The sequence below is a fragment of the Mesocricetus auratus genome, unplaced genomic scaffold (assembly GCF_017639785.1).
Source record: "Mesocricetus auratus isolate SY011 unplaced genomic scaffold, BCM_Maur_2.0 Super-Scaffold_15014, whole genome shotgun sequence".
NCBI classification, from domain to species: domain Eukaryota; kingdom Metazoa; phylum Chordata; class Mammalia; order Rodentia; family Cricetidae; genus Mesocricetus; species Mesocricetus auratus.
Window position 1 is genome coordinate 10,981,742 of NW_024429186.1, and position 26,357 is coordinate 11,008,098.

General features: G+C 48.5%; 1 protein-coding gene across 5 annotated transcripts in view; it reads right to left on the reverse strand.

Moving 5' to 3' along the window:
- Eml1 (EMAP like 1) overlaps positions 1–26,357 on the reverse strand; it is a 153,433-nt gene that overhangs the window by 88,002 nt on the left and 39,074 nt on the right. Inside the window, exon 1 of one of the 5 annotated variants that reach the window (XM_040742515.1) lies at positions 19,218–19,404. The exons of 3 other annotated variants lie outside the window; for them this stretch is intronic. In XM_040742515.1, coding sequence (XP_040598449.1) covers positions 19,218–19,284 — 67 coding nt within the window. In that variant the 5' untranslated portion in view covers positions 19,285–19,404. Of the gene's footprint in view, positions 1–19,217; positions 19,405–26,357 lie in introns of those variants that run through there. One more of the 5 variants, XM_040742516.1, reaches the window with a different exon arrangement.

The window sequence follows — 26,357 nt, forward strand, 5'->3', positions numbered from 1 at the left end:
GTGAACGAAACAGAGACTGTATTCCTGGACATCATACAGAGAGAACAGTAATAAGCATTCATGTGGCCCCAGAACCCCTGGGCACAAAATTGTGTCTGTGATGGTGGCCCCAAAAGACTGCACTGGTGAGGGACACCCATCTTTGTGTAAGGTCACTCTGATTGAATATGAGATGAGCCGAGAGAGAGAGAGAGAGAGAGAGAGAGAGAGAGAGAGAGAGAGAGAGAGAGAGAGAGAGAGAGAAAGGGGCAGAATTCGGAGGCCCTTGGACAGACATATCTGGATATAGGAATAGAAAAAGAAAAACTGTCTGGGTGTGATGGCACGTGTCTTTAATCCCAGCACTCAGGAGGCAGAGGCAGGTAAATCTCTGTGAGTTTGAGGCCAGCCTGGTCTACACGTTGAGTTCCAGGCCACCTAGGACTACATAGTGAGACCCTGTTTCAAATAAGAAAAAAAAATACAGAGTAGGCAATAATTTACCATGTAATCCAATGAAGTATTTTTTAAATTGATAAATAATAATGCCAACTAAATTTTCAAATAATGTACAGGGTAAGATGCGATGTTTGAAATACACATGCAATGTTGAGTGATTAAATCTAATTAACACACCCATCACCCGCATGCTCATCACTTGGAGAGTGGAGAACACAGAAGGGTCACTATTTTAAAGACACGCTGGTATTAACGGGGCATTGATCCGTATGTGGATTGCGGCCACCAGACCCAGGTTTGTAGTTCACAGAACAGCCACTGAGGTTATTTCCCTTAAGACTTATAAGAAACAGGAACCCCAATGTATGGCCCGGGAAACTGAGGCACACACTACAGGTGGTGGCTGACACAGCTAATTAGGCTGTCTGCCGTCCTGAGTGCACATGTGACAAAGAGTTGTCACTTTGGAGTTGGGTTTTGAAAAGTGATATGTGGTGATCAGCATTTACTTCCCCAGGGCATTTGAAAGCTTCAGCATAGAGATGCTGTGGACTGGGAAATCCAAGCCCTCGCTTGCTTCTTCATCTATGGAAGACACCAGCACCCGCCCCTCTGCAGGAATTCGGTGAGGAGGCGCTGAGCCACTCCCACGAAGCTTTGGAGTGGGGCTGCCAAGCAGATGGGAAGAGTCAGACTCCTCAGGCCACGAACCAGGCTTTGTTTACAGTGGACACAGATTCCTGCTGAACAAAGCAGGAAGGTAGGCGCAGGCGATTTTAGCGAAGTCACTGGGACCTTCCCGAACTCTGTTTTCTCAGGGTGAGACAGGCTTCTGGCCTTTCTAGAGCAGGGTTTCCTAAGCTCCACCCACTCCAGGTCCCTTGTCACCTGAGAGTATTTTATATGACTGTAGGTAGACAGAACTACAAAGCAGGAAAGAAAGCAGACACTTACTGAGAACAAATCATAAAGAAAAATGTTTACTTTTTAAGACCAGGTCTCACTGTGTAGCCTTTGGCTGGCCTCAAACTCACAGAGGTCCTCCTGCCTCTGCCTCCTGATTGCTGGGGAAGAAATTTGTTTTAAAACAATTCTTTGGTATACATATAATTTTACCATTTATTACTATAACATCTAATTGTTACCATGAAAGCAAAGGCAAATTTGCATTCTAATGAGATGGATACTCTTAATCATTTTTCCATAAAGGATGAAATCTTAACCTGGAAACTGGATACTTCTGGACACAGACCATCTTTCTGACATTTCTCAGCACTGACTGACACTTTGATTTTATAATTGTCAATGCTGAGAGAGCCACTTCACGTAAATGTATCATACAAAACAGCAGAAGGATGCTTAGGGCCATTTCAAAAGCTGTTTGACATTCTGGCCTAGTCCTAGGCCAAAATTCATTGAGCGATTCTTTTTAATGAAATTCAAGTCAGCTACTCAAACAGCACTTGAAAGTCAAACATTGGAGCATATTTGCTCTTATGCCGAGGAGTGATGGCAGGCGACAACGTAAGTCTTTGTTCTCCATAAGTCGACCGGTGCAGTTCCATAAGAGCAGAGAACTTCATCTGCATCGTAAAGAGACTCCTATGGGAGCTGAGGTGTCTCGGGCGGTGTCGGTTGGTGTTGAGTGGTGTGGGGGCGGAGCACACGGCAGAGCTCTCCGGATGTGTGTTCATCACCACGGCTTTCAGTGAAGCTGTGTGGCAGACACTGGTGGGCGTGGACAGAAACACCTTGGATGAATGTGATGGTAAGCTAATTTGGGGCGGTTGCCCATTCGGGAGCTTTTCGCTGCTGTCAACTTTTCCACCAACCCCACATTGGGTTTACAATGCCACATGGGGTTGCAGTCCATAGTTTTAAAAGCTGGACTCTAGAGGACGCTGTGTGACAGGTGATTGGTATGTGCTCTCACGGTTCCCCAGGGACAGGGGACACCTAAATGTCTTAATAAAAATGTCACCCAAGCATCGAGCCAGTGTCTACAGGTGAGGCAAGTGGAGAGTCGGGCTTCATTGCCAGAACATACTGGTCCCTACACTGCGTACACTTCCCTAAGCCCCTGGGCCCTAAGATGCTCTGGAGTCTGATTTAGATGCTCGAATGAAAGTATGGAGCATGAAGCCAATACACTAGAAGGGTCCAGGGTACTACTCACAGCCACACTTAAAGTTAGCTGTGCTGTGCGGTGACACACCTGTTTGCATACACAGGACTCCAGATCCCATCTCCAGCACCACAGACAGAGCAAGATGAAACCGAACCCACACCATCATGGACAAGCAGAAATATTAAACGAAGAGAAATCGCTAGAAACCACTGAAAACCACGCGCATTTCATTTTCTGAGTCTGAAATTGCAGCTAAGTGATGGTCAGCCTGATTCTGGAGCAGCGGGCTGGCTGGAACTCAGGATATCTGAGGTGAACCTTGGCCTGGGAAGGGCCCAGCAGGCAGGTGGTTCCAATAAGGTCCCAGCATGCTGAGCAGGGCTCTGTCTGAGCGAGCGATGGACCTGTCTTCTGTGTGAACCGCTCTAATCTAAAGTTAGCAAAGGCCTCGCCTCCTTGAAGCACCTCACCCAGGGGTCTGATAAAGAGGACTTAAAGACAAAAGAAAAAAATGCAAGCCACTCTCCCCAGGATGCTGTCTGAAGATAAGGTCAACTTTGACAAGCATCCGGAAGCATAAGATAAGGGCATTGTTGCTTTAAAAAGTTGCTGTGGGATAGTAGGGAGGCAGAGGCAGTAAGATCACAAGTTCAAGGCCAACCCTGGCATCTTGGTGAGGCTCTTGACTTAAAATAAAAACTACACAAAGTTCTGGGAATGTGGCTCAGCGGCAGAGTGCTGACTCAGCGTACCCAGAGCCCTGGCTCCAAGAAGAAGGAAAACACAGTGAGAGTCTATAAATAACTTAAGTTTTATCCGGAATTTTCAATGTTGGTGACCTTAAAACAAGACATTATTATATTAAAAAAAAATCCAGGGCCTAAAAGGGGCAAATCCCTCCAAATTGTCAGAATAAAAGATGCAATTTTCTATATCATACTTACTTTCTTTCCTGCCCTCCCTCCCTCCCTTCCTCCCTCCCTCCCTCCCTCCCTCTTTGACGGTGCCTAGCCCCAAACCCCTAATCCTCCTGCACCAGCCTGTGCTGAGATTACAGAGCCCACCAGGTTTATGGTTTTGTGTTTTTGTTTTGCTATGTTTTTTCCAAGTGCATAAATGTAGACAAACAGAGCACTTTGGGTATAAACACAAAGACCAAGGCAGCTTGGGACAGTTTTCAAAGAGCCCTGGGTTTTCTTTGGGGAACCCAGACTTGTGATCAGTCATTGACATAACTGTTTGGGCATCTGTAAGACAGAGAGGTGACAGAATAGGATTCCGCTAACCTTAGGGCTTGCTTATGAAACTGAGTGAGAAACTTTCTAGCCTTGGCCGCTTGGGAGGCTGAGGTGGGAGGAATATGTGAACTCAGGAATTCAAGACTAATGTGGGCGAGAGAACCCATCTTGAAACCAACCAAGTGTGTGTGTGTGTATGTGTGTGTGTGCGAGCACGCATGTGTGTATCCTATAGTGTAGACTGTTTTGCACTGAACTTACATTGGACTGTATCTTTTTTTAATTTTTTAAAGTATTTATTTATTATGTATACAGCATTGTCCTTGCATATTTGCCTGCAGGCCAGACAGGGCACCAGACCTCATTACAGATGGTTGTGAGCCACCATGTGGTTGCTAGGAATTGAACTCAGGACCTCTGGAAGAGCAGTCAGTGCTCTTAACCTCTGAGCCATCTCTCCAGCCCGGACTATATCTTAACAATAAGTGTATCATCAATATTCAAAAATGTCCTCAAGCCTTCCCCTGTGCAAAGCACACAGAGTTTTTGCGTATACTGTATCATCACTCACTAAATCCCTCCTAAAATGGAACAGATTACTGTCTGTTTGCTGAACACACAGCTTAGCCTGCACTTAGAGGTCATGTTGAGCAAAATTAGGTAAGCAAAATACAAATGCTTATGTCTTGTCCCGCATGTGTTCACACAGGTATGATCTGTGAGTACAGGCTGTGCACTCTGCGGTAATCAGGAGGATTAACCCGTCATTGTGAAAATGCATGATGAAGACTGTCTGTTCAGGGTCCAGCATTCCCTCTGCCTCTCACAATATAAAGAAAGATAGCAAAGCCTTTTGAATAAGCTTAATATTGCTTTTCATTCAACAAGTACCCAGTGGGTCCATACTCCAGGCAAGGCATCATGCAGAGCGGGGCAGGGGGGGGCAGTCACATAAAGAGACAGCATGGAGCATTTCTCTTAAGGAGATTCATCGCCAACCACAGGCACTCCCCGCTAACCACAAGACAGAGCGGAGCCAGCACTGTTCAGGCGTATGTGAATCCCAACTAGGAAACACAGGGGATGACCAGAAACCTGTGAGATCAGAGAAAGTTTCACCAGGAGGGACACTGAAGCTGAGTTCCAAGGAGTAGGCATACATCTCAGTATAGAAGCAGGAGAGCCACAGGGGTAAGGCATGACCATAGAGCCATGGCAGTCTCCACACACACAACTCAGGGAGATACAGTGAGACCCCTGAATCCAACATCCATGGGAGACCTACTATATGCCCAAGTCAACCCAGTTGGCAGCATTCAGGAGATACCTGTTGTAATAGTCAGGACAGGATAAAGGCCATACTCATTAACTGTTAGCGCTTCCATTCTAGAAAATGAAACTCGGGCCCCTTGGATGTGCCCCAAAGTCCTTGTCTCACACCCTCCTCCCTGTCCTCAGCGCAGGGAGACTGACTATGGGATGCATTTGTAGGGTGCAAAAAAGGGGGAGAAAGAAGCCAGGAAGCTAACTTCTCAGCTTCCCCGTGTGAGGTCGCATGGGCCAGCTTGCCTTGGCCTCCCTCCACGCAGCTTTGTCTGAAGAAGGGCTGGGCTGTCTGTACCAGGTGTGGGCACTGTTCTAGCCCTCTGGCTGCCCACGTACCTCCCTCGGCCTTCCTGACAGTGTTTTTATCAAAAGTCCCTTACGTTGCCCAGCTTGAGGTTCCGTTCTTCATACCTAGACTACAGAATCTCATTCCAGCCCTGGAACCATCCGGCCTTGTTCTAGCCAAGGAACGTGAGGCCAGAGAAGATAAGCAGCTCTCCAGGCTCACCGACATCTTGGCAGTGCAGGACAAAGCCTGGATGGAACCAGCCCCACCTATGTCCGTAGCCCCTGCTCCCAGCCTCTGCAAAAGTCATCTGTGGTCAGTCACAAAGAAGGTTCTAGATGGAACACACACGTCATCTTTTGTGCTAATTCTCAAGGATTATTCATTTGGGGCACGTGCGGCTTATGCCTGCTTATGTCTTTAAACAGCCCTGGAAATTGGAAGCCCCAATCAGGCGTCCGTGTCAGAAAATTGTGCCAACGTGCAAAAGCAAAAGCAATCTTTATAAAAAAGAAGAAAGAAAAAGAAAACTCAGAGATATTCCAAGATTGCAGCCCAGATCCTCCCTCGTCCAGGGTCCTACATCTGCTGTTTCCTTTCTTAGCGTCTGAGCTAGCACAGAGAGAATGCATGCTACTGGATCAGAAAGCAGATGTTGCGGGATTTCTTTAGCAAACACGAGACCCTCATCAGCTCTCTAAACTGCTAAAATCCCTGTCTGTCCCCCGCCCCCCAACTCCCAGCCCAGCTCAGACGCCTGTCTCTCCCCTTAATTAGTCAAATAGCCTTTGCCACGGCTAGATGGCTGGAGAAGACAGGCCGGTCTCAGAGCCTGTGCCATCCTCGAGTGTGGCCTCAATCTGGCCCTAGTTGAGAGATGACGTTCCCTCACCACTGAGAACCCAGGGGTGAAAGGGCAGCCTTGCATAGGCCCAGCAGAGGTACTCCCACTGCGAGCCAGCTAGCGCATGTGGGCTAGCACGCATGGTTGTGGCATGTGATAGCCAGAACGCATGGGTGTCTGTCCCGCTGCATCTCAGACTTTGGGATCTTTAGTTAGACACTCTATTTGGAATCCCATGGCTTCAGGAGACCAGTGTTTTTTGAGGGAGTCCTAGGGGAAATAAACCATTTACGAAAAGACAATGGTGCATGACTGCATTCACCCAAGGATCCCAAGTTTTCAGAGTCTCAGAGGCCAAGTAGAATGGCCATCCTGGGGAGGTGGGAGACGGGGCATAGAGGGGCCTTATTTGGAGGTGACAGAGTGGTAGCTGAGGATGGTAAACTTAGAGCCTGGGAGACCTCGTGACTGAGCGAGCACTCAAACATGGTCAAGATGGATTGTTCTAGAGCACATGGGTGCTGCCACAATTACATTTTTCTCTGGCTGAGAAAAGATGGAAGGTAAGTAGAATAAGGTGAGCAGAAAAGCCAGAAGCCGGAAAAAGTGTAACAGGGAGACAGAAGCTTCAAACAGCTACAGAGGCAACAGCGGTGACTAGTGCAAGACGTCACAACTTGGTTTTCTCCTTCTTGGCGGCGCTAGGGACTGAGCCAAGGCCACCACAAATCCCAGGCAAGCATTGTGAGCCGTGATCTGTCCCTTCTTTTTCGTTTCTTTAGTACAGGTATGGAAGTCAGGCCCTCACGCATGGCGAGTGCATGCTCTGACAGAGAGCTACAAGCCAAGTCGGTAGTTCTAAAGCTTCCTAAGCACACTAAAGCCCCCAGTTAGTATTTCTGCCCTGAAAAGATTCACTCTGGCTCAACAGGCAGATCCTGGCCACACAGTGGCTGAGCCGACCAGCCGTCATCCGGCAGTTCTGGTCTGGCTAGGGGTTAGCGTGGGCACCAAGGCAGCTGTGCCGGATCACATCTGGTCCCAGGAGGGCTTCCCGTGGTGTGCAGTGGGTTCTGCTGCATGAGGAGAGAGCCATGTGAAGAGGGGCTGGGACAGGGTTGCATAAAGAAAGAATGTGTGTAAGATAGCCGTGCATGTTCAGAAACTCCCAGAAGTATAATTGGCTGGGCCCAAGGGTTTCTGGGAGGAAAAGCTGCCCCTGGTCAGTGAGGCAGAAGGAAGATCGGACACTGAGTGAGTGAGATGCTGAGCCTGGGCACCATCCTAAGGTTCAAGCTGCAAGACTTCTCAGAATTCAGAGATAAATAAGTAGGCTTTCTATTTGTAAAAGTGTAAACGAAGTACAGCTTAAAAACACACAGACAACAACAAATACCTGGTATCAGTTGTCTTCATTGGTTTTCTGTTACCAAAACACACCACCCCGAATGGTTGGGTTATAAAGAAAAGAGGTTGTTTTGATTCGCAACTTGGAGGGGCAAGTGATGGCCTGTTGTTGACAGAGTCCGAAGGCAGTCTAGGGTCTGCCGTGATGAGTCGGGAGGTTGTGTGTGTGTGTGTGTGTGTGTGTGTGTGTGTGTGTGTGTGTGTGTGTGTACATATATGTAAGTATAAGTGTGTGCATGTATGTGTAAGTGTATGTATGCATGTATGTAAGTGTGTGTGCATGTATGTAAGTGTGTGTATATGCATGTATGTAAGGGGTGTGGGTATGTGCCTGTGTCTACATGTGTCCCTCCTTTCTGGCATTCCTCATTTTAGGATTCAATCATAGGACTCCACGCTAACAACTTCAGCTAATTCTAATTACCTCTCAAAGGCCCCACCTCTAAAAACCAGCATCGGATGGATGGCCTTCCCACCCACTTAATGCCTCATAATGGAAATTAAATTTCAGCTCAGGATGCCTTGGGAACAGGCATGCCCAACAACACCCATGTCAGGGCTGCAGTGATAATGACACTTGTACCAAGGCCTGCTGCAGCACACCAGGTGACAGACAAGCAGAGCTGTCCGGGTACTGTGAGAGTCAACTGTCCCCGAGCTCAAGCCATCCCCTCAGCTCCCTTCCTGTCTTCAGCCAGTCTGGCTCCTGACCTCTCTTCTCAGACATAACCCAGTGTTCAGCATGACTCAGACACTGGAGACGGAGTGCTGGGACTCAAACCCCAGCTCTGAAATTCACCTTGAGAAAGTTCCTTAAAACATTGTGCCTATTCCCTCGCCAGTCAAAACAGCCAGTGAGGGCAGGCACTCCAGAGCGCTGTGAGTATCCACCAAGAATGTACGCAGAGTACATAAACCAGCGTCCGGTGCTTAGGGGGGCACTCTCTCCTGCCTGCTAATCTACACATGTGCACGCATGTGCACACACACACACACACACACACACACACACAAGAGCCCATTCTCTGCTACAGACATAAAGATAAGACAACATGGTCCCTACAAATGCCCAACTTCAGCTTGGGAAACAGTAACTCTAGGGGGTTAGAATTAAGCACAAAATTATGGCAACTGGGCAGAGCACACTCAAGACAGGAAAGAAATCCCACCACAGACAGACTTGAATGTCTGGGAGCCGGAGTGTGCACCCAACTCTGTTCCTCTCAGTAGCCTGAGAAGCCCCGCCAACCCCCTATTAGACCTCTGCCCTCCCCAGGGAGTGGCTGCCACGTTTTAGGCAGGGGTGTGGTGTACTCGGAGTGCTGCAGACTTTCCAAACATGATGCCCACAGCCAGGGCTAAAATGTCTTGTAAATGCACAAGAGAGTCCCAACCCCGCTGAATCACTTCCTAACTGAAGCATAATTTTCTAAAGAATGTAAAATTCTTGTTAAGCAGTTTCTTTGTGGGGGGTGGGGTGGGGGTAGTGTTTAAGTCAAATCCTTTTTGTGGCTAAAAAGTCTGCCTTTGCCAGGAGCACCTTCTTTATGCCAGTTACTTTGTTGGAAAATAATGCACTAAGACTGTTAACCACCATATGCTTACTGACCTAAGTGGCAATATCCAGCCAGAGCTGTTCTGTAAGAGCATGCTGGAGAGCTCTGGCTCTGTCAGACCCATCCGCTCCTCATCCTACATTCATGGTGCTGGGTTTGTCTTCTGAGTGCCCGTGTCCACTGGCTCTCCAGGCAGGGAGGGATTGCTAAGTGTGTGCACGCTCCCATGTCTTCAGGGAGGCCCAGGGAGACAAGGCGGCCCTGAATAGACCCAGTGAATATTCTCCAGGAAGCCCACTCTGTGCCAGGCTAAAATGCTAAGGAGACCCTGGGAAGTAGACAGGGAAGACCATAAGTCAAGCGCTTTACCCCTTGGTAGGCAGGTGAGCCCTAAGGATCCGGGAGCCCTGAGCATGCACCCTGGAGGACCTTGGGTTTCAAAGAGAAAGAGGGGAGCTGTAAGCTACTCTGCTGGGCTCTGTCACCCAGAGTGTCCCAGTGTTTCTTTAAGTGAGCTCATCTTAGTGGTGGATTTAATTACTGTCTGTGCTTGAGAGCGGGCAAACCGTCAGTCCCCATCCAGGCATGTTGGGGCTCCAGACCCTTTGGGCTGGTGTGCTCAGCACCTCAGATGCACATCCAAGCCCCTGACAGACCAACACCAACCCATTATCTGCTCATCCGCCTATCTCCTGTCTCTGCCTTAGAGGAGCCATAGCCCAAGTTCCGTCCCACCTCCCTCTCTCTGATCTAAGTGCATATGATGTCACCCACTCTCCAGCCCCACCCGTCCTGCATAAATCACCGCAGCCTCCCCTTGGATTTCAGCCTCAGGTTCCCCGTCCGCTTTCCCTTGCTTTCCCAGCCTTCCCTCGCCACTGCTGGACAAGCGACCTCTCAGAGCTGAAAGTCCCAGCCAAACGAGGGGACGGCCATCTGCAAGCCCAGGCTGAGGATCACACGGGGGCTGAAGTTCAAGGCCAGTGTGGACAAAATAGAGAAATATCTACTTTAAAAAAGAAAGGAGAGAAAGACAGAGACAGAGAGAGACAGAGAGAGAGAGAGAGAGAGAGAGAGAGAGAGAGAGAGAGAGACAGCAACTGAAAGTCAGTCCAATCATTCCCCTGACTCAATGTCGCCCACCGTCTTCCAGGTCCTGGGAAGACACTCTGCTCTCCACTCTGAGCTACCTGCAGCTTTCCTAGGTCTGGATGCCTTCCAGCTTTCACCGCAAGAGCCTGCGTGAGTGGGAGGCGCCGAGTCTCCTTAGGAAAGCTCTAGGATGCTGACAAACACCTGCAGCACCCTCCTGCCCTTCCCTAGGCGGCTCAGCACAGGCTGTTGGTCACTGAATAACTGAAACAGGGTTGACACTTTACTCCTGACAAGCACAGTAGGGCCTCCTAAAGGCCAGGGCGGGAGGGCCCAGTGGGTCACTGGAGCCTGGGAATAGTGGGACAATGGGCACAGTGGGGTCCCACATTCTTGTGGAATGTACAAAGGAAAATGGACTGAGGGGGTTGACGCTTGAGGCTGGAAGAGTGGTCAGGGCAGGCCCTTCAGACCAAACCATACCCTGGGAAACAGGCAACGGCTGAGCTAAAGCAGAGGGATGGAGGGCAGACATTCTAGGAGAATCCACCGAGCCAGCTCAGATGTGAGGCTGGAACAAAGGGCTTCTGTGTCTAGGGGGCCATGCATTTAACATTGTGGGTGTGCGTGTTATGTAAGCACAAGGCCATGTCTGTGTGTGTGTGTGTGTGTGTGTGTTGCACATGTCTCTGGGTGTGTTATGTGTGCACATGTCCATGTCTGGTGTGTGTGTGTGTGTGTGTGTGTGTACATGCCCACGTCTGCGCACGTGTGGAGAGAGGCGGAGATCAGGTGACTTCCTTGGTTGTCCTCCACCTGTTTGTGACAGGACTTCTCACTGAACCTGGAGCTCACTAATTGACTAGACTAGTGGTAGCAAGGATCCTCTGTCCCTGCTGCCCATGCTGGGATTACATACGCACACTGTTATCCCTGGCTTTTCACACGGGTGCTATGGACACAAACTCAGGTCCTTATGTTTGCATGGTCAGCACTTCATCCACCGAGCCATCTCCCCAGCAAATTGCCCTGAGCCCATGGTGGGTGTGCACTGGAAACCACATTACCTGAGCCCATTGTGGGCGTGCACTGGAAACCACATCGCCTGAGCCCATGGTGGGTGTGCACTGGAAATCACATCGCCTGAGCCCATGGTGGGTGTGCACTGGAAATCAATTGTTTGCCAAGTAGCCTTTGAACCTTCTCTTGCACACCTGCCCTGAGTAGCTTTATGCTGCAGAAGCTCCTGAAGAGCTCCAGCTGGAGCCCTCGACTGCACCTAAGAGGGGGTGCCCCCTAAAAAGGGTGCATGAGGACGAGCACACCATCAGCCCGAGACCACACTTGAGCACAATCACCATCCTTAGGGGCCTGTGATCTCCAGCTGGTCTCTCTCCCTCTGACCCTGTATGAAGCTTCCTCTGAGAAGACCCCAGACTCTGGTCTTGGTGCCTCTGGCCTCCAGCCATCACATATATCATAGGCCAGATGGTTCCTGCCAGAGTCATTATTCAAGGCCAAACGTTTTCCAAAAAGGTAGCAAGATAAAGAAAACGTCGAAAGCTCTGGAGAACACAGCAAGCACGTGGTTTTCCACACTGACAGTGTTTTTAAAGAAAGGTACAGCCGTGAATACACAAAACTGGAAGGGTGTCTATCTTTTTTCCTGTGGGGGATGGGGTAGCCGAGCTAGGAGCCGGCTTAGACTGGCCTCGGGTTCACTTGGTACAGACAGTATTAAACTCCGGGTTGCCCCGCCTCCCACATGTAGAGATTACAGGGGCGCTTGCCACCTTGCCTACCTCCAACCTGATTCTTAGATGAGTAATAATAAATATTATGCTTTTAAAGAAAAGCAAGCAAACAAGAATCTCTCCCGAAGAATCATTTCTTTAGAGGAAATATACTCTGTATTGATCAAATGGATGTCTCTCCACCTTCTACATGAGAAGAGTCCTGCTCCCGGAAGGATGGTAATGGTATTTGTGAGTTCTCAGGGGTTGTGGGAGGGTCCCTACCACCAATAATTATACAGCGCAGAGCTTGGATAACAGACTTACTCTCTTTTTATTAGCAATCTTTCTGAAAGCATGTAGACCATTCCCCCAGTGTGAGAACCTGCCTCCCTTCTCCTGGCTGAGCCAAGACCTTTAAAAGGATGACTAATTGTTCATCAAAGACAATTTTCTCAGCCTGGAAGTGGTGGCGCACGCCTTTAACCACAGCACTCCCAAGGCAGAGGCAGGCGGATCTCTGGGAGTTTGAGGCCAGTTTGGTCTACAGAGTGAATTCCAGGACAGCCAGAGCTGTTACACAGAGAAACCCTGTCTCAAAACAAAACAAAACAAAACAAAAACCAAAAAACAAAACACATACACACACACAACAAACTAAAAAACAAAAACAAACAAACAAACAGAAAATTCAAATTACAAAATCAAGCAGCTCCCCAGTCTTTGGAGAGAATGCCTTTCTTTGCTGTGAATAGGCTTTCACATGCCGTTTCCCATGCTGTCAGCAATGCAAGTTTTTAGGCAACTAGCTTCAGGGTGTGAACAGACTGTAATAATAGCAGAAACAAAGACATTTTTCTCATCCACATCCCACCCAACTATTTCTTTAAAAATCTTTAAAAACGTGTGAAAGGGACTCACATTATCTCAGGTACAAATAATAACCAATTAATGATCGCTTTTAAAACACAATTTGGGGGATTTTTTTCCCACCCAAACACTTGGGCTTGTTTACAATGTCATAAATGCTTGTGGCTTCCTTATTAAATGGGCTCCTTGCTGGGTGGAGGGCCTGTGCAGCACTCAGGAGCCCTCCCGTGAAAGGACACTCACTTTGCAGGTTCCCATGGAGACTTCTCCTTTTGAGTTGCCACCACAGACACGGCCTGACCCATCTATATCAGAGCTCTGTCACAACCTAAGAGTATGAGATGCCACAGAGGCTTGGAGACACCTCTTAGTTGTCCAGCTGGTTCCCTTAGGACTTCCTAGATCCAGGAGAAACTTTTAAGCATTAGTCATTTTGACAATCAGCAGTACCACAAACATCTGAAGCAACTAGGATTAATATTGAGGGGCTGCCAAGGTGGCTCAGTTGGTAAAGGTACTTGTCACTAAGCATGAGGACCTGAGTTCAATTCCCTGAACCCACAGGGAAGGAGAAGTTCAGCTTCTGCAGGTTGTCCTCTGATCTCCATTCACATGCCTTGGCAGAGGCACAAACGCTCATGCACACGCATGCACACACACATACACCCATGACACATGCACACATAAATAGAAACCTAGGATTAAAAGGTGTGTGCCACCACCTCCTGACTCACTGTTAATTCTTAAAGTAGAAATACATGGAAATTAAATTTCTATCTGCATGCAGTGGTGCACTCACTCCTTTAATCGAGGATCTCAGGAGGAAGAGGCAAGCAGATCTCTGAGTTCAAGGCCAGCCTGGCCTACACAGTGAGTTCCAGAACAGCAAGAGCTACATAGCGAGATGTTATATAAAACAAATAAGCAAACAACAGCAACAAAACAAATTTCCATTTCAAAGTGAGAGAAAATTCTTTGCAGGAGCTGGAAAGACCATCCCCCAACAACACTGAAATTTGAGCAGGCAAATCAAGGAGGCTTGACCGGCCATGGTCAGGGAAAAAAAGGTAGTACCGGCCACCTTGGGAGGGCAGGAGACACACCCTGTCCATACAGGTTCCAGAGAGAATCTGCCACGGCCTTTCTCAACACCGCCTTCAAAGGCAAGGAGGAAAGCGCAGGCTGTGAGCCATACCCTTTAAGCCTCCATGGTGCCTCCAAACTGAACCACCAGTGACCGCCGGCATTGCACACAGCACAACACAGGTTATACTGGGTTGTAATTTGGTAGAGCACTGCCTATAGAAGGAAATTCCTCAAAAAAGGTGACTAACAGTAGGGAAATAAAGGCAAGAACTTTCCATAATCGTGTGAAACACAAGACTTTTAGGTAAAATTAGAGGCAATTATATAACATGACAAGAGAAGGAGTCAATATCATCTTGGATTAGACTGTTAACTCCACATAAAAACCACGCCAGGGGTCTGGCAAGCTGGCTCAGCACCTGCTGCCAAGCCTGATGACCCAGTTTCCATCCTCAGGACCCACATGGTGGAAGGGGAGAACTGACTCCCAAAAGGTGGCCTCTGACTTCTGTATGGACAACACGGTGTTCCCTACTGCCCCACGCAAATAATAAAAATGTAATTAAAATACACATGTCAGGGCTGACCATGATGGCCCTGGCTGGCCCCTGGCATCCCACCACCCGGGATGTGGGGGCAGGGGGTTCAGAAATCTTTACAGATTGGGCTATACCAGGAAATGCTGTTACACACACACACACACACACACACACACACACACACACACACACTGAAAAAAAAACAGAAGCATGGTGTCTAGAGATTAACACTCACCTGTAACAAGAAAGGAACACAGACAAAAAGAATAGTATAGGAAACCCAGATCAGGAAAATTAAGGGTCTAGAATAGCAGGAAATGAGCACTCTGTCTGTCTGTCTGTCTGTCTGTCTGTCTGTCTGTCTATTTGCTTGCTTGCTTGTTTTGGTGTTTGTTGGTTTTCAGAAAAGATCTCTCAACGCTGTCCTGGAGCTCACCATGTAGACCAGGCTGGCCTTTAACTCACAGAGACCCACCTGCCTCTGCCTCCTGAGTACTGGGACTCAAGGCATGCACTGCCACTGCCCCACAAACGTTTGATGTCAATGTTTAGCCAAAAGAAGAGCCTAGAAGAGCTCTCATGGGCTTCAGACGCAGGACAACCCACTCAACCTGATTGTTTTAGACAGGAGATTAGATTTGATTGTTATGGACCTGGGGAGCAAACTGGCTCCACACAGGGCTTGGTCTCAGTCGTCTAAAGCAGGAAAGGGTTAAATGGGGAGCAGTGGGCAGCAGCCAGTGCCCTGCTCCAGCACAGCAGGGGCAGAGGCAGGGAAAGGGCTTCCCTATTTCATCCAGAGCAGCCACATCTGTCCCATTCGCCTTTGGGTTTCTGGGTCGATTTGACTTTGGAGAATCAACTCACAAAGGCCTAAGAAAAAACAACCAAGGAAATGAGATTGCCTGCCGAGCAGGGGTGGCTGCTGACTCACTGGGTGAGCAGACAGACGGGAATATCTAAGGACCTATGGGTACAAAGCAGGGCCATTCTGTTTCCTTCCCATTTCATTTTCTCTTGGATCTTACTGTTTTATCATTTAGATTTCAGGAAGTTCAAACAGGCTCACCAAAATAGTAAACCCAGCGTCACCACATGACCCAGAAGTTCCATTCCTTACTATCTGTCCCCCAAAATAAGGATGTATGTTCACACAGAAGTATGTACGCTGATATAGCATTATCCATAACACGCAAAGAAATTAGTCTTAATGAAGTCCATTTTTTTGCGTAATTAATATATGACAAAAATATCTTTGTGGGGCTGGAGAGATGGCTTAGCAGTCAAGAGCACATACTCACAGAGGGCCTAGGTTTGATCCCCAGTACCCATATCAGACAGCTCGGAAACTTCTGCAAAAGTCCAGCTGTGAGGGATCTGACACCTCTGGCTTCCATAGGCACCTGCAGCCACGTGCACATACCCTCACACAGAAACGCAAATATGCATAGTTAAAACACATCTTTTTTAAAATGTATGCTTTTAATGGCCAGAATCCATACAGACAGGAAGTAAATTAATGGTGGCCAGGGGTTAGGGCAAACGGGGTATTACAAGTGTGACGAAAATGTTTGCTTCCCAGCACCACGAAAATTAACAAATAAAAAATAAAGTAAGAGTTGGAAGATGGCTGAGCGGGTAAAGGTGGTTGTCTCCAACACACATGACCTGAGTTTCATTCTTGGTACCCACATAGTGGGAGGAGAGAAGCTACCCCCTCAAGCTGACCTTTGGACTGCACATGTGTGAACGCATGCATGCTCGCGCGCACACGCACACACACGCACTAAATAAATAAACATGATGAAAATTAAAAACAAATAAAACAGAATAAAAACTTCTTCAAAAAAAGGTAATTATGGTCCACTTTTCAAAACCCTGTTCTCATTACAGCATTAAAAACAAGTTTGTGGGACTGGGGAGACGGCTCAGTGGGTGAACCACATGAGCATGAGGGTCCGGATTTTGACTCCCCAGCGCCTACAATAAAAGTCAGATACAAAGACACACATACGTAACCCCAGAGCCAGAGAGAAGGGGGGATGGCTAGCCAGCCAGCCAGCCTATCCAAAACAGCAAGCCCCAGATTCAGTAAGACAACCCCTGTCTCAAAACTGATGTCAAGAGTGACAGAGACCCCAGACCTCTGCCCTGCACGCGTGCGCGCGCAAGCGCGCGCGCACACACACACACACACACACACACAGATGCACGCACCTGCACCCATATGAGCACACACACACTCATGTACCACCACCACCCCCACACACATTTGTGATTTTTCAGTTCACTTTGCAAATTCCAAATACTTACAAGGGGAAAAAAATGTACAGAATTTCAACTTAAATGAGAGAGTGGGCTCCTAAACAATGTGTGTGCACAGCCTTTCCAGGGGCCTGGCCACTTCAGAACTTCCAATCGAGCAGCCGTTAGGAACCACGCAGAGGGGAGAACAGGAACAAAGTTGAGAGGGAAGATTAGAAATCTCATGGCTAAGGGGAGTTTCTCTCAACGATGTGTCACCTTCCGCCCGTATCTTGTCATGTGACCAGCCAGTCCGCAGAGGCTGAACCAGTAAGCACAGCCACAGTGCATTTGAGTCCCTGTCATTTTAAAAAGCGCGAGGCGAGCCGGACATATGAAAATGTGTGAGTTCACATATTATCCTGCTGGGATCCAGCCATTGAGATGTAAATCTCCACTTTAGAAGGCAAGAGGGCTCTCTTCCCAGCACCGCTAATGAAACACTCGAATGTTTCATTTCGGTCTTCTTGAGACATCTCTGTGACCTGCTGCTTCAACTGAATCATTGCAGTAATTAACTGAATGGGGTTCATTTATATTTTCAGTTAAGAGAAACTTACTGAATAATTTCACATCAACACATCTGGTGCCTAAGACATCCCTGGGTAGCAGCCGTTTCTGTCCTCTGAAGTCTCTTTGGTTTTAAACTTTTGCTGTTACAGTAACCCAAAGAGAAATTAATCACCACAGTGCTAACTCTTTAAAGGAAGTAAACCCAACGGTTGCTTGTGCAGCCAGTATTGTTTTATTCTAAAGATAATTTTCTTCAAGTTGTCATCCCTCCAGCAAGCAAGAGCTGCTTCCCACCTTCCAGCCTCATTACCGGCCAAATACCACACCAATACCTCTAAGCCAGCAGTCAACAGAAGGCAGGAGACCAAAACACTCACAAATAACCCAGCTTCACGGCAGAACTACTAAAGAACCTGGGTGCCCGCCCCCAAAGGGCTCCCCGGATGACTCCTGGCCCCCATTTTCATATTCATAGTCAAACCATCAATCATATGCCCACATGTGGGGCCTGAAAAGGCTCTGTGCCTGGGTGTCATTTCTTCTTTTAAGCCTCATGCCTTTCACAACCAACATAAGAATTCTACCAGAACCACGCTAAAGGTTGCACCTACCTTGGACAGCAGAAGTAGCTGTTCAAACATGATTGATTATCAGCCAATTAAGAAAACTATTCAATTTGCTAATGGAAGAATCTATTCAACCTACCCGGGAGCAAAAACATTCCCATGAGTCTATACTATAAAGTACCCCAGTGACCAGCAGAATACTAAATGCAGTCTATCTGCCACACGTGAAAATTATAAGCTGGAAAAAAGTATACACAGTCATTTAAAAAAAAAGGACAAATTGCACCAGACAAAGAAAATCAGTATATTGAATCAATCAATCCACTCGCTCCTCTTCACCGCTCAGAGGCAGCTCCGGTTTGCAAACAGGTGTTACTAACTAGAAATGCCTCTGTAGATGACAATTACAACTGCAATGTAAAATTCCTCTTGTTCAAGAGTCTAGAATTCAAAATTTATCCTGATGAGCTTGAGCAAATTCTTTAAAATTCATATTTTCCCCTTTAACAAACTTTTGATAAAGCAATAGATCCCAACATGCAAAAAAAAAAAGATGTGTGGTAAACTTTTGTGCATGAATTATCGCACATCATGTTCTGATAAAATATGCAGAGCATGGTGAAAATCTTTCCCAAGCCCTCTGGAGAGACTACAAAATCTTCACAGCATGTATGATTCTGTATATTTTTAAGATGCCATATTGGTAGCGATGTATGTTTCCTTTCTGTAAAAACTACCACACACACGAAAAAAAAATCTATGATCCCACAAACAAAATAAATTAAATAAAAACGGTCTAATACTTTTAAGCCAGGTCCACTCTGGCTCTAGATCACAGTAAACCGTGATGATTCCACCCAAGTGGCCCCAAAAGGATTCTGGAGGTCCATCTGCAACCAGCCCTGCGTGCATCCTAAAAGGGTTTTGTTCCGGCAGTGATTTGTTTGCTGAGTTCTGCATCTAACACTGTCCAAACAGATGTGAGTTTGGAAGCGAAAGAGCAACACGTCTCCCGAATGCCGAGGTTGCCCGGGCCTCCCAGCTCCCGGGCTCCCGCGCGCGCTTTCCGCCGCGGCATCCTCTGGGGCTCCGGGAGCCATGGATCCGCATCACCCGGAGCCCCAGGGTGGGCATCGGGGAGCCCGGGAGCCGGGGAGAGGCGCGGCCCCGGCGGCCCCAGCACAATGCGCCGGCGGGAACCGGGGCTACTTGGCGCGGCCTCGCCCGCGGCCCGGCCTGGCCCTCGCCGCTCGGTTCCCGTACCCTTGTCCGCCCGCCCGCCCGCGCTTACCGTTGCAGAATTGCAGCAGCGAGGACGTGTCGTAAAGGCTGCTATAGCTGGAGAAGCCGTCCTCCATGCTGAGGCCGGGCCGCGCCCGCTCCGGCCGCGCTCACCCACACACTGCGCCCTGCCGAGCCTCCGCGGCGCTGGCGCTGGGGCCGGCCCTGCTGTGGCTGCCGCCGGTCACCATGGCAACCCGGGCCCGCCGCCGCCGAGAACGAGCACCCGGCGCCCGCGCTGCCCGCGAGGGGGCGGCCTCGGTGGCGTGGCCGGGAGGAGACGTGGCGGGCGGGGCGCAGAGCTGGGCGCGCCTGGGTCCCGCCTGGGTCCCCGCCCTGGTCCCCTCCCTGGTCCTTGCTCCTGGAATCCTCAGCTAGAAAGCTCTGAGGAGGCGCGGGAACAAAAGGCAAGAAGGCAAGAAAGTGAGGGACGCTTGCAGCCTGTCCCGGGACCCCGGGGACCCTCTTGCCCACTCTCTGTCCTCCACGCGCTGTCCCTGCTCCCCTGGCAGCTGCCGCACCAAACATGGATAACCATGGTGGCGCTTGCCAGGGCAGAGCGCCTCCCTCCGGACCACGACCTGTAAGGGGAGTCCCTGTCTTCATGTTCTCATGCTCAGGGTTTGTAACTCCATGAGAATCCTTGCGCCCCAGGGGACCAACGACGCAGAGAGGCCACCTCGTCCTCCTTCTTCAGTGACCAGCCCGGGTGATGTTGTCACTTTACAGACCAGTTTGTTACAAATCCACAGATCTGGGCTCACCGTTAGGAAGAGACCAGAGACTCATCAAAAGAAAAGCATAAGTAAAATACACAGATCCAAGAGTCAGTAACATACCCAGCCCGTGCATAGGTTAGAACTAAAGATGCTGCCACGTGACAAGAGAGAAAGGAAGGCTTGACCCAAGGGTGGCCTCTGTCCATTAGAGGCAAAATTCTGAAGTTTTAAGGTATTAACTTCCATCCCTTGAACACAGTAGTCACCTAATAATGGCGGGATAGAAAGTCAGAAAGCTCTCCAAACTTTCCCGGAGCCCGGAAGTCGATCTTTCTGGAAGTGACCCATACACACACACTTCATTAGACGGCAAGGCTAGGAATGGGATCTGCCACTCTGGTACTCAAAGACGTAAGCAGAAGAGAGACGGCCACACCTGTTCCCTGTCCTAGCTAAGGAGATTAAGAAGACAAGGTTATTTAGTGGGAATTATGTGGTGGGCGGATTCATCCGTATGAGGTGGGTGGAGGGACAGGGATGTGGGCTATGGTAGAGAAAGCAGGGACTGCTGTCAGCCCTGGGGGTTTGGCCCAACATGAGTGAGGGGCTCATGCTGCAGGCATGTGGGGAATGACACTGAGCTAAGAGAAAGGGTCCAGACAAGAAGCCTGGAGGGCAAGAGTAAGCCAGACTCTGGAGACAAGGGTCAAAAGGAAGTCCTCAGGCAGATACATGGGTTGGAGAGCTGAGGTGGGGCATGACCCGGACAACCAGAGTCAGGTCCTGTTGTAAAACGGCTCAGTGTGTCTCCAGTGCTCCAGAAGCGGGGTGCTGAGGGCCCAGCTGGTCAGAGAGAGGAAGGATGGAGGATGGGCTGTAGGGAAACTACTACAGGACACACGGGGCCGGAAGGATGGAGGAGGTCAAGTGAGGACAGCAGAACTCCATTAGGACTCTGCGGCAGTTGCAGTGGCAAAACTGGGAGACCCTGACAAAGAGATGGTCAGTGAACCTTCTAAAGAACAAAGTAGAAAATTGGAGAGGTCCTGGGGGCAGAGCTGTGGCGAGGCAGAGAGAAGGGAATGCCTAAAGAGCAGCCAGGAAACCGGTAGCTCAGAGGAGGAAGTGGCCTCAGGAAGCTGCCAGCACAGAGCTTCCGGGAGACTGGCGCTGTCCTCGGTTCTCTGTAGAGCACATCTAGGAGTACCAGGCTGGAGGAAAAAACATGTGCGTGGTGGCAGAGGGTCCAGGTGACCAGAGAGGCATTGTGGAGAGGCAACATAGGCTGGAAGGTGGATCCCTGGGCTAGCACAGGTAAAGGCAGCGGAGATGCATGTCCCAGAGTTCGGCGGGGGAAGGAAATGAGACCAAAGGGGTTGGCAAACGTGTCCAGAGTCCTCATTGCCCTGTTCTCCGCATCTGTAAGAGCCAGGTACCACCGGGAAGGCGTTTCAGAAGGGTGAGATGTAATACCAGCATTACACTCGCTCTTAGCTCTCCTCCTCCTCATTTCCCACGCTCCCCTCCCAGCCTTTATACTTTCTCCTCTCTGCCTTGCTGTGACACTTCAGGACACACGTGGGGCTGGGAGGGTGGCTCAGTGGGTAAAGCACTTGCCACACAAGGGTGAGGACCTGAGTTGGAATTCGCAGAGAAAACAAGACGCGGGAGCTCCCACTGGTGATCCCAGCGTTCCTACAGTCAGGCGGGAGACAGACCCGGGGAAAATGTGGCAGTTCGCGGGCCAGCTAGCATGACACGTGCAATGGAGGACAACAGCAAAAAAAGAGACCGCCTCAAGGTACGAGCAGGAACTGACGGCTGCGTTGTGGGGTCTCCTCTGACCTCTACACTACAACACGGCAAGTGCATGCCTGAACATACGAGGAGTGCACATGTCATATGCTCACACACAGAAAGGAAACAAGCGATGGTGCAGTGTGTAAACATGGAGAGAAAATGACAATCACAGGCAAATTATTAAAGATGATTTTCTTAGCTGTATTCATGTTCCTGGTTTGAGGTGCTTTGTGGCTATCTGAGGACAGAAAAACAAAACAAAACAAAAACAAAACAAAACAAAACTGGAGCGGGGAACGAGAAGCCTGTCCCGTTCAGCTGCAGAACAGCAGATTTTCTTACAGGATATTATTTCCACTGGAGTGAAATTACAAATAAGAGTTCATTCAGAACTCAGTCCACTCGCTTTTGAGGCAATAAAGAACATCATTACACTCTTAACCTTGGGGATTAAACAGCCGTGGGTTCCCACAATCATAAAATCTGGGTCAAAAACAGAAAAAAGAAAAATTTAGATTAGAAGTATAAGCATTTTAAGTTAATTAGGTATAATCTAGACAGCATTTTAAAAAGATCTAAAGTGTTCAAGAAAAATCGCTAAAGACTTAATTGATAATGTGTGGAATTTTTTTTTGCGTGTGCCCAAACATTTGAACAGACTATTATTCCACATCACTTTGAGATAATTTGTGACCTGAGCCCAGAAAATGTTGTCATCGTAATTAATGAGGTAGACTCTCTAGGACAATGTAACCATAGTGCTCAGAGGGATTAATAGCAGCATTTGTGCAATGTGTGAAAAAAGGGAGAGAGAGAGAAAGGAAAATGGGTGTTTTGTAGCCTTTATTCATAGAGAAACAATAAGAAAAAAATCACTCAGAAATGTGAGGCCTTGCATGCCTATTGTTTCATTCAACAGTCTCCAAAAATATCTGCCCAGTGCCAGGCACCACACTTAGGGCTGGGAAGAAAAGAAGCACAGAGAACACAGAGCTGTCCAAACCACCTATGGCCATACCCAGTCAGTCAGAGTCAGAGAGAGAGAGAGAGACAGAGACAGAGACAGAGACAGAGACAGAGACACAGAGACAGAGACAGAGAGAGGGAGGCAGGGAGGGAGGGGGAAGGAAGGAAGGAAGTTCACTTCTGAGAATAATTTTTAAAAGAATTGAAAGCAGGCATGTGTTGAGATTTTTGCCTGTCCACATTCATGCCTGCATTAGGTACAGCAGCCAGAAAGCAGGGATAACCCATGTGCACCGGGGATGGACTGGATAAACTAAATGTGGGGTATCCATGGGATGGAATATGATTTCGACTTTAAAAGGTGAGGAATTCTGACACCTGCTACCATGTAGATTATGTTGAGTGACTAAGTCGGTCCCAAAGGGTAAATACTGTAACTTTCTACTTATATGACCTTCCTAGAGTGGGTGGAGGTAAAATGATTGATAGGCACTGAGAAGTGAGATTTAGGAAGCTGTTGCTTACTGGGGTTACAGTTTCCGTTTGGAATGATAAAAGTGCTCGAGAGGCCTGGAGATATGGTATGGCAGTTAAGAGTGCTTGCTGGGAAAGCATGAGGACCAGGGTTAAGAACCCAGTAAACAAGTCAGACATGGTCCTATGTGTAGAGGAAACTTAGGACTCCGCCATTGCCTTTAGCCACATGGCGCTCTAAAGGGCGGAACTGCACCGCTAACCACACCCACTTTGGGCATGACTAGAGACAGGGAGGCGGAACTATGCCACTAGCCAGGTCCACTTTTGGGCGTGTACGGAGGAAGGAATAAAAGACTGAACAGCAGAGCACTCACTCTCTTTCAGCTTCCAGTTCGGTGGCGGAAAACTAATGGACTCATCTGGGTTGCCCGTTTTCTCTTGTGAGTAATTTCTACAATGAACAGTTACCTATACCCTCAACAGGTGTGCCGTTTATCGTTGCAGCATCATTTGGTGTCGGGAGTTCCGGAACCCAGATCCAGGCGCCCTGAAAGCGGCTGCTCCTCGGCCCAACCACCGCCGGCTCCAGGCACACGTGAATTCTCCTTTTGCTAAGTTTCCCCCTACACCTATGCATGCCTGAAACCCCAGCAGCGAGGGAGGCAGAGACAAGAGGACTGCTGGGTCCTGGCGGCTGCCAATCTAGTGGGAAAAACAAAACAAAACTGTGTGCTCCAGGCTCATAGAGAGATCCTGCCTCGAGGGAACAAAGCCCAGTGCTAGCCAGTTCCCTCCTCTGGCCTCCATGCAGTCACACAAGCACATGCACACCCATGTGTGTGCATGTGTGCAAGCACACGCATGTGTGTGCTCATGGGTACACATGCACACACACACAAACACACATAGAACATATACCATCCCTCCTCAAAATAAAGAAAAGGAAGGAAGAAAGTGGGAGATATTTGGACATGAAGACAGAACACAGCCATCTACTGTCCAAGGGGAGCTTCCTCCACAGTCCTCCGAGGAATAGCCCTGCCCACACCTTGACTTTGGCCTTCTGATCGCTAGAATCACAAGACAACAGAGGTGTTAAAATCACCTGGTGTGTGGCATTTTGTTATGGGTGTCCTATCAAGCAAATGCAGTCATCAGAGAATCTCAGAGCCAAGGACTGGTTAGTCTGCAGATTCCAGCATCCACTCCTGATATTAAAACCTAAAATAATCAGCTATGGTGGGGCACAGCTATAATCCCAGTACTTGAGAGACTGAGACAGGACGAGCACACGTTTGAAGCCAGTCTGGGCCACATAGTGGGATCCTGTCTCCAAAATGGTATAAGATGTGCATGGGATACAGTGCAAGTAAATATATATTATATCCACGCATAATAAATGTTCTGTAAAGTAAGTTATGGCTTCCTGCCTGCCTGGCAACACAACTGTCATTCTACATTCAATCCCTCTCAAAGCTGAAGAGTCGCAGTGATTAAATACATTACTTTATTTTTTTAAAAAATCTAGATGTCCTTGCCAAAAGATCCCTCATCGATCCTTTTTAGTCTAGTTTATTCAGTCTGCCTGCGTCATGCCTGAAGCATCTATCTGTTCAGAAATATCACAATTACTCCATTACTCCAGGGCTAAATAAACCAACGATGGCTAAGCCAAGTCATTTCTTTCTATTATCTATCATTACATTCGCACATCTTCCTGCCACAAAGACCACCACTGGCCTCCAGCACACCCTGCCTCCCCATGCCTGCTGCAAGCTTCTGCTCACAGCTTTCAGTCATGCCATCCATTGAGCACTGTGGACCTGGCCAGCAAGCTCTCCCTTCCCTTAGTTCCCATCTCTTAATTGCTTTTCCACCAGGAACAAGGCCGCCCCATCAGCAAGGCCTTGGTGGGGATCCGAATGCACATCCAAACCTACCCCTTCAATCCCTTATGTATCCCTGATGATAGTGGTCCTTGGCTTGTGGGAACCAAGTGCATGTCCATCTCTCCGGAGTACATACTTCTAAGACTTCACCAGGACACAATGTTAAAGAAAACAGAGCATCTGTGAAAACTGATGAATGAAGGAATGCATGACTCCTCTAGATGACAGTTTCCCATCTCTCACACTAGACTTTCAAATGCCAGAAGAGAGGCTGTACCTCCAGGATGACATTCTCCATTGACACGCCTAGGCATATAGCATGGCCCACAGTTTCTAGACTCCTTATCAGCGCAGAGGCCCATCCCCAGCATGTGATAACCTCACAGGACCCTAGCAGGGTGGCCCTGCCTTCAAGTGTCCAGGATACTATAATCATATTACTGTGAATGAGATTCACACTTATTATTGTTATTATTACTATTACTATTATTATTATTAGAGTAGCCAGGGTGTGGATGCTGGCACACGGTAAGCCATGGTCGATCATAATCCTATCAGTCTGTCAAATGAACTGACATCAGATTTTCTCCATCTTGTGCTGAGCTAATTGGTTTTGTTTTTATCTACAGACAGGATTTATCTTCATTCCCCACAAATGTCATTTTATTGGTTTCCATCCATCATTTTAGCCAACCAGAATCTCAACTCTCAGATCTGGCATCTAACCCTCCAGCTCTGTGACAGCAGTGACTATGGAGAGAGAGAAACCTCCAGTGTCTCCTTCATCCTTGTCACCCATAAGCACATTAGCAGAGTGGGTGAGGGAGGGCAGAGCCCTGGCCAGAGTGCTGGGGAGGCCTCCCAGGCACCTCTGCTGACCTATTTATCAATACTTGGATAGCTTTGTCCAAAGAAAGACGAGGTCACCCCAAATGTCTCCTCAGCCAGCCTAGTGGCCTCCATAACGTCCATGGGATGTCAAGAAAGGTCTCTCTGGCCTTGTCAGTCAAGTCTGGTAAGACCATGAATGGGCGGGCTTGGCTTTTAATGACAGCCTTTCCTGCCAAGCATTTCCATGCTAGCTCTTCAAAGATCTGTTGAAAGCTTTTCTCAGAACCAATATTGATATGGGATGTATCATTTGTATTTTCCAGAATCTAACTTTTCCCTCCTTTTTTGGAAAATGATGACTTTTTCTCCCTTCCTGGTTTTCTGTAATTCCATCTGGCAAAACCAAAGATGGTTTGTCAAAATCCAGAGGCTGTGTTCGTGGTTACTGAGTGACTCTCCACACTCTCT